The sequence below is a fragment of the Cetorhinus maximus genome, chromosome 11 (assembly GCF_964194155.1).
Source record: "Cetorhinus maximus chromosome 11, sCetMax3.hap1.1, whole genome shotgun sequence".
In the NCBI taxonomy this organism is placed as follows: Eukaryota; Metazoa; Chordata; class Chondrichthyes; order Lamniformes; family Cetorhinidae; genus Cetorhinus; species Cetorhinus maximus.
Window position 1 is genome coordinate 96,204,648 of NC_135889.1, and position 16,455 is coordinate 96,221,102.

Here is a 16,455-nt window from a genome sequence, read left to right on the forward strand (position 1 = left end):
GATAAATGCCCTTCTCAGTATTATTGAAGGAATGTACGATTAGACTGGTTCTTTTGGCAAAACAGAATTTTAATTACAATGGGAACTACTGTTGCTGCGATGACATGATAGTAACATCTGTGTTGGTGAGCTTATTCCTGCAGTTACATCTTTTTATCTTGGCTGTATTTTTTACTGTTGTAACACAGGAAGGAGCACTTCCTGCACATGCTCAGTTGTAGTCAGAGCATCAGCTGGCAGCATTAAAATGAACCAGTTGGCTTGACACAAACAAACAATAAAGTTCAAGTTACCCATTTTTAGGTCTGCGCAGTCCTTAACCAATTGCAAGTTCTTGCATCCACTCTACCAATGATTTATCAACTGTCCCCTCTGGTAAACATGGTTCTGACGATTCAGTTAACAATAAAGATACATAATCAGGAAATTTCAGTAAATGAAATTCTCAACTTCAAATGTGGAGCAGCGGTTGTAGTATTTAGTTGAAGGACACTTTTTGACAAAAAAAAAATCAATAAAAATGATTTTGATTAAAATATTTAAGAAGAATTCATTACTCAATGTGGGACTCAAAACAATGACCCTGTAATTAAGAGTCCCATCATTATTTGTGAGCTATCCAATCTATGTAGGAGCTCCTTGCATAGAGCCTTAACACAGAGGCCATGGGGGAGGGAGGAGGGGGGCGGAAGATGTGTAATGGAGAGAAGTGACAGAGACATTGTTTTCAACGGTAGTGAGGAGGAAGTGGGAGGTGGAAAATGGACTGAAGTTGAGAAATAAGAAACAAAGTAGGAAAAATAGTAAGACATCTTCTGAGGCAGATTATGAGGCAGATTCTTCGAGGAAAGAAAAGAGAACAGAAGCAATAGAAGAGTTCAAAGTCATCCTTAAAAGTGCACCTAAAGATAAAGATTTGACTAAAATGACTTTGGTTAAGTTAGCAATTTTCCTTAAGAATGAAACTGGAAATATTAACTTTGCTAAAAAAAATTATCGAATGGTAATCTGTTGATTTTTGTAGAGATTCTCAGCAAAGGAATAAGGCTTTAAAAATTAAATATTTAGGAAAACAACAGGTGGAGAGCTTTATTCCAGGAGACCAGAAAATAGTGCTAGGGGTGATCTCTGGGGTGAATTTTAATATCGGTGTGGAAGTTATGATGAAAAATGTTTGGGGTGGGAAAGTAGTAGGAGTTAAATGTATTCAGAGCATGGGGAATGGAGTGACGTGTGAGTACTTCAGTTATTTTGAACTTTGAAGGAGGGGCGCTGCCTGAAAAGGTGCACGTAGGATATTTGAGATTTTCAGTGAGACCACACATTCCTCCTCCATTTCGCTGTTATAATTGTCAGAGAATTGGTCACGTAGTGGTTGTATGCGGAGGTAAAAAGAGATGTGGAAGGTGGGAAGCAGCTCACAATTATGGAAAATGTGGGGAAGGAGTGGAGGTTAAGTGTTGTAACTGTGGGGATAAACACAGTGCTGCTTATGGTGGGTGTGAGGAAAATATTAAAACTCAGGAGGTACAGAAATTGAGGATGGAGGGTAAGCTGACTTATGCAGAGGCAATGAAAACTGTGAGGGAGATGGCAGTAGGAGTGACAGGTATTTCGAGAGATATGGGAGGGAATATGACAGACCATTTGGTTGTGACTCACAATAAGGTTTCAAGATCATCTGATCTTTTTCTGGTCAGTAAAGTTAATTTCTTGGCTTTTGTTACTAAAGCGATCAATTGCACTGCGCAAACCCAAAGCAAAACAGGTAAAATGAAGATTATTGTTAAGGCAGCTGTGAAGTACCTGGATGTTCATGGTATGTCCCTTGAGAAAATAAGTGAGTTGTTCCTGTTAGGTAATAAAATACAACCATCTCAATCCCCTCAGGTTAGTTGGTTTCATGTTGAGATTTTTAATATTACAGTGGAATGCAAATGTTCAAGAGTTTAAACATTTTTTAGATGATTTAATTGAAAAGTCAGATATTATATGTATTCAAGAAACTTGGTTAAAACCGTGCTTAGATTTTGTGATCCAGGGATATGCAGCAGTTCGGAAGGATAAGATTGTGGGTAATGGAGGGGGATGTGCTCGTTTGCTTAGAAATTCAAAAAATTATAGAATTATTAATTTAGATATTCATTTAGAATCAATGTTGTTGAAATTTAGTGTCATTCTAATAGTTTTCTTTTGATTAATTTTTATAATTCTTGTAAAGATCTTATTATTGATACCAGGTGTCAAAAAGTCTGTTATGTGTTGTGGGGATTTTAATGCACATAGTCCAATGTGGGTTAGCGGTCATGTAGATAGAAATGAGAGGGTGATGAAAGATTTACTTGACCATTGTAATCTGGTGTGCTTGAATGATGGGAGGGGTACTAGGATAAATGTTGATAAAAACACTTTGTCGTGCTGAGACCTAATGCTGGTTTCCAGTGCTTTGGCAGGAAGATGTGAATGGGATGTTTATGAAAACTCTACTATTGGAAGTGATCATTTTCCTATATGGGGAAGAGTAGGGCTGTGTTTGAATGAAAAAATAACTAAGGTGCGTTCACAGTGGTGTTTTTGTAAAGCACAGTGGGTGGTTTCTCGGAAGGGGTGTGTGGATAGAATTAATGGTCTGGGATTTATGGAAAGTGTGGATAGCTTAGATTTATGTGATATAGTATTGGGTGCTGCAGAAGTGTCTATTCCATTAAAGAAAGGAATACAGAAGAAAATAATTGTGCCTTGGTGGAATGCGGTTTGTGATTTGGCAGTAAAGGAGAAATAAAGCCCTCAAGTTGGTGCGCAAAGCTTATACATTTGAAGCAATATTGGGTTATAATAGGAAGAAAGCCATAGCTTGTCAAATTATTAGGTGTGAGAAAAAGAAGTATTGGAGGAGTTATTGTGATAGTATAGAGAGGGATACGTCGATAGGTGACGTATGGAAGAAGATTAGAGGATTAATGGAACTTGTAAGGTCAAAACTATTCCAGTATTGGTAGGTGGAGATGATGTTGCTAAAACCAATCTGGAAAAGGCAAATATATTGCCAAAGGCATTTGCTAAGGTAAATAGTAGTGGTAATTTAGATCCTGAATATTCTAGTATCTGCAAATCTTTCCTTGAGAAAAATCAGGATACTCCCAGGAGGAATGAGAATACTGGCAATCCTGTAAATGATTGGCTTACTTTAAATGAGCTGAAACATGCAATTAGCAATACTGAAAATACAGCTCCTGGGAGGGATCTCATGTGCTATGAAATGTTTCACAAGATGGGGGGTGACCTTTTAGAAATATTTCTTGAGCTTTTTAATTTAGTATGGGAAAAAAGGTACTTTGTCTAAGAGTTGGAAAAATGCTTTTATAGTGCCATTTGGAAAGCCAGGAAAAGATTTATCTCGTCCATCATCATATTGGCCCACAGCATTGATGTCCAATATTTGTAAAATAAAGGAGCACATGGTTACCGGTTGACTCTCTTATTATTTAGAGAGCAAGCCATATCAAAGTGGGTTTCGGAAGTTTCGTTCCACATTGGATTAAGTGATGAGGTTAGATACTGATGTCAAGAAAGCTTTATATAATACAGAAAATCTTATAGCAGTCTTCATTGATATGCTGTGGAAAGAGGGGGGTTTGATTAATTTAAAAGGTTTGGGTTTAGGAGGGCGCACATTTAATTGGATACAGGATTTCTTAGTAGATCGTATCATACAGGTGAGGGTGGGCAAGGAGGTGTCGGATACAGCAGTGGTAGAGAATGGTACCCCACAGGGAAGTGTGATTATTCCGGTTCCTTTTAATATTATGATTAATGATATATATGATAATGTGGGTAAGGATATGGTACTGCCGTCGTATGCACGTGATGGTGCAATTTGGAAAAGAAGCAGAAATGTTAAGTATGTACTGAATAAGGTTCAAGAAGCCAGAAGGGCATTGGAGCACTGACCTAGGCTGTGGGGGTTTAACATTTCTAAATCAAAAACTCAGGCAGTTTCCATTACAAGAGAGAAAAATCTAGGTTTATTTCATAAACCAATTGAGGTGGTAAAGGTGTTTAAGTTTTTAGGGATTTAGTTTGATTGCACTCAAACATAGAAAATTCATATTGAAAGAATAGTCATTAAGTGTAAAAAAGTGATTAATTTATGTATGAGATGTATTGCTGGATATGATTGGGGAGTGGATAAGGGAACTTTATTAAGAATATATCAAGCAACGACCAGTGATTGACTATGGATGCCAGGCATGTGGACCAACGGCTAAAACTTTATTGTATAAATTGGATGTAATTCAGTCTCAAGCATTGAGAATTTGTCCTGGTGCTTTTATCTCTTCTCCAATAATAGCTCCACAGCTGGAGAATGGAGAAATGCCTCTTGGATTGAGGAGAAGGTGGATGGATTTGAGTTATTGGGTGGGCTTGGTAGGGCAGAAAGACAATCATTTAACCAAATGTGTCCTTCAAGAGAGTTGGGAACACAAATTGCAAATAAGGGGGGTTTTTTTGGGGAAAAAAGGAAGTGATTTAGTGGAAGAGTTGGGTCTGCAAGTTTTTAATGTAAGCATACACGCATGCTGGTCAGTAGTTCCACCCTGTTACTTTCAATATCCAGAGGTTGATTTTGCAGTACTGGACACACTTAAAAGGAAATAGTATATAGGTTTTAATTTGTCTAGTTTGGAAAGGAATATATAGATAAGAATTGGTTTGCCTATATTTAACTTTATACTGATTGTTCTAAGGATCCTAGGACAGGAAGGACAGGTTCAGCAATTTTTATTCCTGAATTTAACGTTAGGATTGCGAAAAAGTTACCTGACAATTTATCAGTATTTTCAGTTGAGTTGATGGTAATCATGTTGGCTTTAGCATGGGTAGTGGAGGTAAAGCCATTGAGAGTCGTCATTTGTTCAGATTTGTCATCAGCATTGGTCTCTATCCAACCTTGTTTTTCTGAATCCAGACAGGATTTTATTTTTGAAATTTTTCATTTATTGTATAAAATACAACAGTTGGGTATTGTGGTGAGTTTTTTATTGATACTGGCACACGAAGGTGTGGTAGGGAATGAGGCAGCAGATTCATTGGCTAAAAGTTCTATAAATCGCTTGATTTCAGATACTGAGATTTCATTAGGGAAGACGGAAATTAAATTTATTATTAAGGGTGAAGTATATGCATTGTGGCAACAAAAGTGGACATGGGTGAGAAAGGAAGACATTTATATCAGATTTAAAACAACGTGATGTTATCTAGTAAATTCACTGGGAAGTGTAGAAGGGATGAGGTGATTGTGAACAGGATTAGGATTGGGCACTGTCAGTTAAATAAGTCTCTGTATGTAATAGAAAAACATGTTGATGATTTGTGTCAGGAGTGTGGGGAAGGATTCCTGGAATCGGTGGAGCATGTTTTATTATACTGTACTAAGTCTGCAGCTGAAAGGGGAACTATGCAGCCTAATTTGCAACAGAAGGGTATATAGTGATAGGTGGCTATTATTTTAGCAGTTAGGTTTGGGTATTGGGATATTTATAAAGTAAAGTCGTGTTGTCTTGTTTTATATTTCACAGGATTAGCACACAGAATTTAGTTTTTTTTATTTTCATTGCACATCTTCCTCCGATACAGTAGGTGGCAGTGATACACCAAAGAGATGTGAATTTGCCAGAAACCATAAAAAGAAGCCTTAACACACTGGCTCTAACATAAGGAGGCAGCGCTCATAAAATCTCGATTGAGATCCCCTTAGAGATTGGGAATTGGAATGAATTGTTACCAGCAAATTATGTTATTCTTTCCTCTTGGTTATATGCTACAGTGAAATCAATGCCGAATGCGCATATTCCAAACTTCAAACTGTTGTATCTTACAAGCCAGTAAATGAACCTTAGAAATCTACTGCACAGAAGGGGACATTACATCCATTATTTCTATGCTGGAGCAACCCAAAACTAATCTTAATGTCTTATTTGCTGCCCATTTATCATCCTTGGCTTTAAACTAGGACAATATTAGAAGTTAGTTTTCTTCTCATTGATGGGGTAGATGATCAGGGCCTTAAAGGTGAAAAAGAACAAAGCCAACGGAATATAATGAAAAATATAAAAGAAATGCAAAATTTTTCAGTAAAGTAGAATAGAGTGGAAATGGAAACAAAAATCAAATGATAAGACAATAAACAGGCATTGCACAACCAGGTCTTACTACTGCTGAATCTAGACTATAGAGTGGGGATAGATTGCTTTTATCTATAGTGTCAATATGCAATAGAGATACAGGACCAGAGTTCCTTTCTTGTTATACGATTAGGTGATGACTTTGTGTCCCTTGACTACCGGGCTCAACCAAAATTGTATACAGTCCAAAATGCAAGAGGAAAACACAGTTATTTCAAGGATCACTTTAAAGTATATGTCGAAAACACTAAGAAAATAAAAGGCTATGACACCACCACTTTAGCATTTTCACTTAACATGTTTGTGTTCCAAGTTTCCTCAGATCCGTAACAGTGCAATTAGATAGGATGCAAATGTCAATTGATAATTGGCCTAAATGAATCAATTGAATTAAGGCCACTTAGCTATTGAGAGTTACAGGTGAAACAAATTCTTTGTTTTCTCTCACCTATATACATATCCATAGCACATTTCCTCAATCCTTGTGTCTGAATAAAATGTTTATGCAATGGAAATGTTACTGCAAAATGCAATGATGCTGCCTAATGAATGGGCTTACACTGCACTTCGAAGTTGGTGACAGAGTGCCAAATCTACAGAAATCTATACGATGAGTGCTTGGTATTGTTATGTTTTCAATGTGAACATTCCAAACATGGGACAGCTTACCTGTTCTCCAACCAAACCAAATAGTTCCATTTTGCATAATAGATAAATAAAGAAGCAAGCAGGTCACTTGCAGAGGGGTAGGAATTCGGTGGGGAAACTGATTATGCCAGGTTATCTGTCACATGCACCTGTGGCCTGACTGGAAGGGCAGGGGCGGGTGGGAGGGGGTGTGGACGCTTTCAGACATATCTGGGGCTATTTTTTGGTGGGAATTCCACCAACTGCACCCTTCCCTCGGTTCAGTTGAAGCCCTGCTTGATGAATATTCCAGACATCTTTTGAAAGATGTTTCCTCTACATTGGAGAGACCAAACGCAGACTGGGTGACCACTTTGCGGAACACCTTCGGTCTGTCCGCAAGCATTACCCAGACCTCCCTGTCGCTTGCCATTTCAACACTCCACCCTGCTCTCATGCCCACATGTCCGTCCTTGGCCTGCTGCATTGTTCCAGTGAAGCTCAACGCAAACTGGAGGAACAGCACCTCATCTTCCGACTAGGCACTTTACAGCCTTCCGGACTGAATATTGAGTTCAACAATTTTAGATCATGAACTCTCTCCTCCATCCCCACCCCTTTCCTATCCCCCTTTTTTCCAATAATTTATATAGATTTTTCTTTTCGCACCTATTTCCATTATTTTTAAATGTATTTCCATCCATTGTTTTATCTCTACCTTTTAGCCTACTTCGATCCCTTCCCCCCACCCCAACCCCACTAGGGCTATCTGTACCTTGCTCGTCCTGCTTTCTACCCTTAATGTCACCTTTAATCACATTCCTTAGATAATATCACCACCTTCAACACCTCTTTGTCCTTTTGTCTATGACATCTTTTGGCTATCTCCACCTATCACTGGCCCTCTATCCAGCTCTACCTGTCCCCCCCCCCCCCCCCCCCCCCCCCCTCCTTAAACCAGCTTATATTTCACCTCTTTTCTATTTTTCCTTAGTTCTGTTGAAGAGTCATACGGACTCGAAACATTAACTGTGCTCCTCTCTGCAGATGCTGCCAGACCTGCTGAGTTTTTCCAGGTATTTTTGTTTTTATCTTTTGAAAGATCATGCTTTTCCAGCTAGGGAGTTATTTTACATTTTAACATTACTTCTATGGCTGCAAAGGAAATCTAATTCCCCTAGTTCAGAATTTCCTCTGTTGCATATCCACAAGCCATCCACCCTGAATATCTAAATAGCCCCAGAATTTGGCATGAAGTTCGCTCCAGGATACAACAGTGATTGTAAGTCCTGACCTTCCACAGTTTTGGTGTTCGAGAATGGGCTCGAGAATTTGTTACCCATAGCATTGGGCTAGAGTTGAAAACAAAATGGTACTCCCCAATTTCATATTTGTGTTTGATATTCATAGGATTTGGAAGCAGTATGCAGAAGGGTCAAAATAAAACTTACAAGAACCAAATATCTGAATATGACGCTGAGGTTACATTTCAAGGCTGCATTTGGTTAACCACACAGTATATTTATAAAATCTAAACAACAAGAGTTCTAAGTGCAGTTACATGTGGGCTGATATCATTAACCACAAGCATTTCCAGGATTCATTACTGTTATCTAATTCCTAACCAAAAACCTACCGCAGAGAGAGTCGACTTCATCAGCACCATCCCGGCAATCATCCGTGCCGTCACAGACCCAGCGATTAGAGATGCACTTGTGATTTGGGCATTCAAACTGATCCCATGTACAAAATGAATCTATGAACAAAAAAAAAAAATGAAATGTTAATATCCATTTAATGCTTTGCTAGATTGAACTCAATTAGTGTTGCACATATCCTTCATAATCTATGCACCACTGAGCCTGAATCTATCTATCTGTCACAAATAAAAAATGGTTTAAGACTTACTTTCATGATCATTAAATTATCATTTTGAAGCACTGTAATTCATGTGGTAAAATTTATGCCTCTTGAATATGGCTGTTTAGTTAATAGATTCAAAACTTCCTGTCTTCTTGCTACCTTGTCAATATTAAAAGCCATTGTCTCAAAGGCAAATAGTTTCAGTGCTGAATGGAATGCACCATAAATTTTCAAAGATGGTCTTATCCATTTGGCCATAATTTTTCCATGTCATGTTCTTCTATAATGTTCCTGTCTATCTAGGAAATCTGAACTTTGCATAAGGGACAAAGTTAAATACTTACTTGGATTCTGAAGCAAGAACTGTAAAGTTTCATAGAACTACTGAGTTTATCATAGTGTGTTAGACCTTGAAAGTGCAATATGTTAAAAATAATAAAATGACTGATTCATAGTCACCTGATCTGAAGTATTTGTTTCAAGAACAGAATTTACAGGAATAAAATGACAAACTACACTATTAGTTAATAATCCAAAATTGTATGCACATTGTTTTAAAGCTGTCTATCAATATGCCAGAGAGATATCTTGTGATTATATTGAGACATTAAAGGAGCCAAGGTTAAGATTCACTGATGTAAAAGGAAAATAACCTTGTATTTATATTGTGTCTTTCGAGACCTCAGGACATCCCAAAGGACTTTGCGGCCAATGAAATACTTCTTTAAAGTTGTAACATAGGAAGTATTCATGCACAGCAAGGCCCCAAAACCAGCAATGTGACAATTTATAGATAATCTGACTTTAAGTGATCTCGGTTGAGAGAGACAATGTCCCAGATAATCTGGTTAGCATAAAAATTCAACTCTGACTCTGATTTAATCTGCCCACCAACATTTTACACTGGAGGCTTTGCACCTTCTGATGCCGGCTCCAGCATGGATGCAGGGGTGAACACAGTTGGAAGGCAAATTTTCGGATGTAATTCCAGGCTGAAGACATGCCCCTTAATATCTGTCTTTGGTTCATTGAATTACATTGTTTTAAATGGAGCTGTCAACCTCTGAAACTGCACAGCCTGACCCCAGTGATAGTGCTTACGCCTCCTCACCCCCTGACAATGTTCACCCCCTTCCTCACCTCTAACAATGTTCAAGCCCCTTCTTCACCCCCAAAACTGTTCACCACCCTCCCTCACCCCTCACAATGCTCAGCCCCCACTCTCAATCCCAAAATTGTTCACCCCCCCTCCCTCACCCCTGAAAATGTTGAGACGTCTCTCACCTCCAAAATTGTTCACCCTTCCCCCTCGCCCTCCAGAATGTTGACCCCCTCATCCGCCAACAGTGTTTACCCCTACTTTCTCACCCCTGAAATTGTCAACCCTTCTCTCACCCTTCAACAATGTTCACCTCCCTCCTGCACCTCTCGACAATGTTCACCCCTCCTCTCTCACCTTGTGTTCATAATGTTCATTCAGGTATGGGACCCAGAAGGTAGGAGTGGAGAAGTCTCAGCCTTTGCAATTGTTTAATGGGTTTGAGTGTCTTACAGCCTGTGTGGGTGAAAGTGGGGGCTGCAGAGTGGATGAGCAAACCGACAATGGCACCATGGTACAAGAAGCCATTCAATGGAGGGCAGTTGATAGGAATGTAGTGGTAGCTGGGGACTGTATAGGCAGCAAGAATCCAGATGGTTGTGTTCCCTGTCCAGTGCCAGGATTCGGGATGTCTGCTCTAGGCTGGAGAGGAACTTGCAGCGGGAGCGGGAGGATCCAGCAATCATGGTCCACGTAGGTACCCCAGCATCGGTAGAACTAGGAAAGAGGTTCTGCTGAGGGAGTATTGGCAGCTAGGGGCTAAATTAAAATGCAGAACCTCAAGGGTAATAATCTCTGGATTACTACCTGAGTCACAAACAAATGGGCATAGGGTAAATAAGATTATAAAGTTAAATGCTTGGCAGAAAGATTGGTGTGGGGGAAATGGGTTTTGATTCATGGGGCACTGGCACCAGTACTGGGGAAAGTGGGAGCTGTACCTTTGGGACAGTCTTCATTTGAACTAAGCTGGGACGAGAGTTCTGGAGAGTCTTATAACTCAGACGGTAGAGAGGGCATTAAGTTAAACAGTGGGGGTGCGGGATCAAGTTTGGGAAGATGTGCTAAATTGAATAGAGAAGACAAGGCAAGAGGGCAAGGTAAGTATAAGGGAAATGATGATTAGAGCATGGCAGGATGGGACAGAGTGCACAAATTTATGAGTTCACCAGCACATAAGGCTAGAAGTTATAAAAATAGTAAAATGACAGAACTAAAGTCTCTGTATCTGAATGCATGAAGCATTTGTAACAAAACAGATGAATTGACAGCACATATAAAAATAAATATCTATGATCTGATAGACATTACAGAGACATGGCTGCAGGATGACAAAGACTAGGAGCTCAATATTCAAGGATACATGACATGTAGGAAGGACAGGAAACTAAGAAAAGTTGAAGGGGTTGCTCTGTTAATTAAGGATGATATTGGTACAATAGAAAGAGATTACCTTCGTTCTGGAGATCAAGATGTAGAATCAATTTGGGTAGAGAAGAGAAATAGTAAAGGTAAGAAGTCACTTGTGGGGCTGGTTTATAGGCCCCCTAACAGAAACCAGGCAGTAGGACGGGGTATACAGGAAGAAATAATAAGGGGTTGTCAGAAAAGTATGGTGATAATCATGGGTGATTTTAATCTACACATAGATTGAATGGGTCAGATTTGCAAAGGTAGCCTGGATGATGAGTTCATAGCGTGCTTTTGAGACAGGTTCTTAGAGAAGCACATTATAACACCAACCAGAGAGCAGGCTTTACTAGATCTAGTAATGTACAATGAGACAGGATTAATGCATTACCTCATAGTGAAGGCACCCCTAGGTAGCAGTGATCATAATCTGATTGAATTTTACATTCAGTTTGACGGGGAGAGGGATGGATCTAAGCCTAGTGTTTTAAACTTAAATAAGTGCAATTCTGAGGTATGAAGACAGAGCTGGCTAAAGTGAACTGGGAAGGTAGGCTAAGAGGTAGGTCAGTGAAGATGGCAAATATTTAAGGAGATACTTCAGAATACTCAGAAAAGATACATTCCAATGAGAAAGAAAGACCCTAAAGAAAGGGCACGCTATCTTCCTTAATTAGTCACGGCTGTAGATCATATCAAATTGAAAGAAAAAGGACACAATTCTGCAAAGATGAGTGGCAGGTCAGAAGATTGGACAGTGTATAAATAACAGCAAAGAATGACTAAAAGATTAATAAGGAGGGAGAAATTAGAGCATGAGAGAAAGCTAGCTAGAAATATAGAATAGATAGTAAGAGTTTCTACGCATATTTAAAAAGGAAATGAGTAAGTAAAGTAAGCGTTGGCCTTCTAGACAGTGAGCATGGCAAATTAATAATGAAAGATAAGGAAATGGCAGATGAATTGAACAGATATTTTGCATCTAACTTCACTGTAGAGGATAGAAATAACATACCAGAAATAATTACGAATCAGGAGATGAAAGGGAGGAACTTAAAACAATTACAATCACTAGGGAAAGGGTACTAAGAAAATTATTAGGACGAAAAGCTGACAAATCTGCAGATCCTGATGAACTTCATCCTAGAGTCTGAAAAGAAGTGGCTGCTGAGATAATAGATGAATTGGTTTTAATTTTCCAAAATTCCTTAGATTCTGGAAACGTCCCAACAGATTGGAAAATAGCAAATGTGACTCCACTATTCAAGAAAGGGTGGGAGACAGAAAGCAGGAAACTACAGGCAAGTTAGCTTAACATCTGCCATAGGGAAATTGCTGGAATTTATTATTAAGGAGGTTATAGTGGGGCACTTAAAAAATTTCAATGCAATCAGGCAGATTCAACATGGTTTTGTCAAAGATAAATCATGTTTGACTAATTCAGTCGTGTTCTTTGAGGAAGTAACAAGCAATGTGGATAATGGGGAACCTGTGAATGTGCTGTACTTGGATTTCCAGAAGGGATTTGACAAGGTACAACATCAAAGGTTACTTTGCAAAATAAGGGCTCATGGTGTAAGGGGTGGCATATTAACATGGATAGAGGATTAGTTAGCTTACAGGAAACTCAGAGTAGGCATACATGGGTCATTTAGGAGGAGGCAAGATGTGACGAGTGAAATGACACAGGGAACAGTGCTGGGGTCTCAACTATTTGCAATTTATATCAATAACTTGGATGAAGGGACTAAAAGTATGGTTGCTAAATTTGCTGATGACTCAAAGATAGGTAAGATATTATTTAAATGGTGAGAGATTACAGAACTGGGTATCCTGGTACATGAATCACAAAAAGTTAGTATGCAGGTACAAGAAGTGATTAGGAAGGCAAATGGAATTTGTCATTTATTGTAAAGGGAGTGGAATATAAAAGTAAGGATGTTTTGCTACAGTTGTACAAGGTATTGGTGAGACCATATTTGGAATACTGTGTGCAGTTTTGGTCTCCCTATTTAAGAAAGGATATAAATGCATTAGAAGCAGTTCAGAGAAGGTTCACTCGACTGATACCTGGGATGGTCGTGGTGGGGGGTGGTGTTATCTTATGAGGAAAGGTTGGACAGGCTGGGCCTGAATCCATTGGAGTTTAGAAGATTGTGAAGTGATCTTATTGAAACATATAAGATCCTGAGGGGAATTGACAGAGCGGATGCTGAGTGGACGTTTCTCTTTGTGGGCGAGACTACAACTAGGCGACACTTTAAAAATAAGGGGTCATGCATTTAAGACGGAGACGAGGTGGAATTTTTTTCTTAGAGGATCGTGAGTCTTTGGAACTCTCTTCCTCAAAAGGCGGTAGAAGCAGAGTCTTTGAATATTTTTAAGGCAGAACTAGATAGATTCTTGATAAGCCAGGGGGTGAAAGGTTATCGGGGGTAGGTGGGAATGTGGAATTGAGGTGACAATCAGATCAGCCATGACCTTACTGAATGGCAGAGCAAGCTCAAGGGGCTGAGTGGCCTGCTCCTAATTCGTATGTTTCTATCTCTGAGGTACAGAGGGATCTGGGTATCATGGTAAATGAATCGAAAAAAGTTAGTATGCAGGTACAACAAGTGATTAGGAAAGCAAATGGAATGTTGTCATTTATTGTAAGGGGAATGGAATATAAATGTAGGGATGTTTTGGCTACAGTTGTACAGGGCATTGGTGAGACCATATCTGGGAGTACTGTATACAGTTTTGGTCTCCTTCTTTAAGAAAGGACATAAATGTGTTAGAAGCAGTTCAAAGAAGGTTCACTCAACTGATACCTGGGATGGTGGGGGGTTACCATATGAGGAAAGGTTGGACAAGCTAGGCCTGTATCCATTGGAATTTAAAAGATTGAAAAGTGATCTTATCGAAACATGTAAGATCCTGAGGGGACTTTACAGGGTGGATGCTGAGAGGATGTTTCCTTTTGAGGGAGAGGTTAGAGCTAAGGGACAGTTTAAAAATAAGGGGTCTCCCATTTATTCGGAGATGAAAATACTCACAGAGGGTCGTGAATCTTTGGAATTTTCTTCCTTGGAGAGCGGTGGAGACAGGGTCAATAAATATTTTTAAGGCAGAGGTAGATAGATTCTTAACTAACAAGGGAGTCAAAGCTAATTGTGGGTAGGTGGGAAAGTGGAGTTGAGGCCAGAATCAGATCAGCTTGAGGGGCCGAATGGCCTACTCCTGTTCCTAATTCATATGTTCGAACGTTCCTCACCCCTGACACCGTTCACCCCCCTCTCTCACCCCTGAAATTGTTCACTCCCTCCCTCACCCCTCGGCAATGTTCAACAACCCCTACCCCTGAAAATATTCACACAACATTGAACACACACCCTCTCTCGCCTTCAGCAGTGTTCACCCCCCCTCACCCCATGAAAAAACAAAAATGCTCAAACACCCCGCTTTGCCCCCCGCCCTCCAACTGCCTGCACTCCCTGACTGTGCTGACTCTTCCAATATCGGCCAGGCAGCAGGCAGGAGGCAGGGGTTCAGAATGTGAGTTGGGAGAGGGGGTGCACGAGGGGGGTGAGCACTGTCCAGGGTCAGGGAGGGGAATGTTGCCCAGATGTTGTGGGGGGTGGGGTGGTGCTGTGTTAATATTGTCAGGAGGTGGGGTGAACATTCATTACCAGGACAGGGGCTGAACATTACTGTGGGTTCTGGAGTGCTTTGACATTCCAGCTGATTTACTTAAGAATTTTGCTGGTTTGACACATGCTATGAAAATCTCTAAGTAAATCCGTGTAAAAACCAGGGTAAGGACAACCCAAGTCTCCATGGTTCTGGCCAATTACTCCCTCTATCAATGGAATCACAAAGCAATCTGGGCAGGTAAAACTAGCAATCAGAACTCGAAAACTTCAACGTAAATTTTGTGGAAGTGCGTACTTCAAGACTTCCTCAGGGTCCTGAGGTGTATCAGTGAAGTAAGTTGAGATGGAGTCCTCTCCCTATATCAGAAGATTTTGGTCATTATGACCAAAGGAGGACTCCCCAGATCTTCTTCATATTATGGTATCGCATATTTTATATCCAGTGAAGATAGGGTATCAGTTAAACATCTCATCCAAAGGACTGCACCTCTCACCTTCAGTACTGCAGTAAATTGCCAGCCTAGATTATCAGATCAAGTCGCTGGGGTTTGGCTTGAACCGATGATCTTTTGACTCAGAGGCAAGAGTGCTACTGAGCCAAGGCCAACACCCAACAAAGGATTAGTGTAGTTAGTATAAAGGATTAGATACCACAATGGGATTCATCTGTGCCATCTTCACAATCTTCTTCTTTATCACATATCCAAAAAGCTGGAATGCATCTCCCATTTGGACATGCAAAGTAGTGCTCTTTGCATTTGAGTTTGTGGTGAGCTAAAATAAAAATCAACACAAGGTATTATTCAGTATTTCAGAAATCTTACAACTATTCTTTGGAGAAGATAATACACAGCACTCAACCACATTTAAATAATTGAATCCAACTGACAAAAACACAAATAAATAAAGAATAAAACTGAGATGTATCAACAACTGAAAGAAATAAGATTAGTTAATGACTTGAGTAGAGATTCTTCATTGGCACTGGATCACGTTTCGGAGGTGTTGCAGTTGACTTTCCTAGTGCTCTCTGTTCTGATGCTATGCAGGCACAATGAGCCTGAAATGTGCCGTTTCTGTCAGAAGTTAGCAGTAGCTGAATTTGGTCCATTGGTTCATTTATACAGCCCAAACTGAATGGCTAGCACAGACCTGGCACAGATGGGCTTTTGTACCAGGAAATGGAAGGAGAAAGTGGACAATTACTGGAGAGGCCCACAGGTGTAAGCCTGGATGATGCTCAGAAAGTTCCAAGTTCCAGAGATACAGTGGGTACTTAATGAAAATTTGGACATCCATTTTTAGGATCCTCTTTGGCTTGCTGCCAGTACGATCACTTTGCCAGCTTCTTGGAACACTCCTGAGTTTGGCTGTCTCAGGCCACATTGCCAGGAAACTAAAGCATAGATACAACGGGCCAAACAACCTCCCTCTGTGCCATAAATTTTCTATGAAGTGGAGGCTAAGAATGCTCCTCCCACCTCAGTCACTTCAGTTCATTGGGCCTACACCACTACAGATACAAGCTCTGCTCTACCTCCCAGGGGATGCCTTGCAAATCCATGGGCAATGTAAAAGGTGTCATAGAGAAAATCATCATTGTCCTTTCCTCCCTAACCTTTGAGTATGGTGAATG

The 16,455-nt window shown here is 40.0% G+C and overlaps 1 protein-coding gene across 1 annotated transcript in view; it reads right to left on the minus strand.

Annotated features, from left to right (window-relative positions):
- LOC144686788 (low-density lipoprotein receptor-related protein 1-like) overlaps positions 1-16,455 on the minus strand; it is a 1,926,687-nt gene that overhangs the window by 317,842 nt on the left and 1,592,390 nt on the right. The window contains exons 50-51 of the mRNA XM_078552493.1: positions 15,471-15,593; positions 8,449-8,568 (exon numbers count right to left, since the gene is read on the minus strand). Of these exons, the coding sequence (XP_078408619.1) occupies positions 8,449-8,568; positions 15,471-15,593 (243 nt within the window). The remainder of the gene's footprint in view (positions 1-8,448; positions 8,569-15,470; positions 15,594-16,455) is intronic.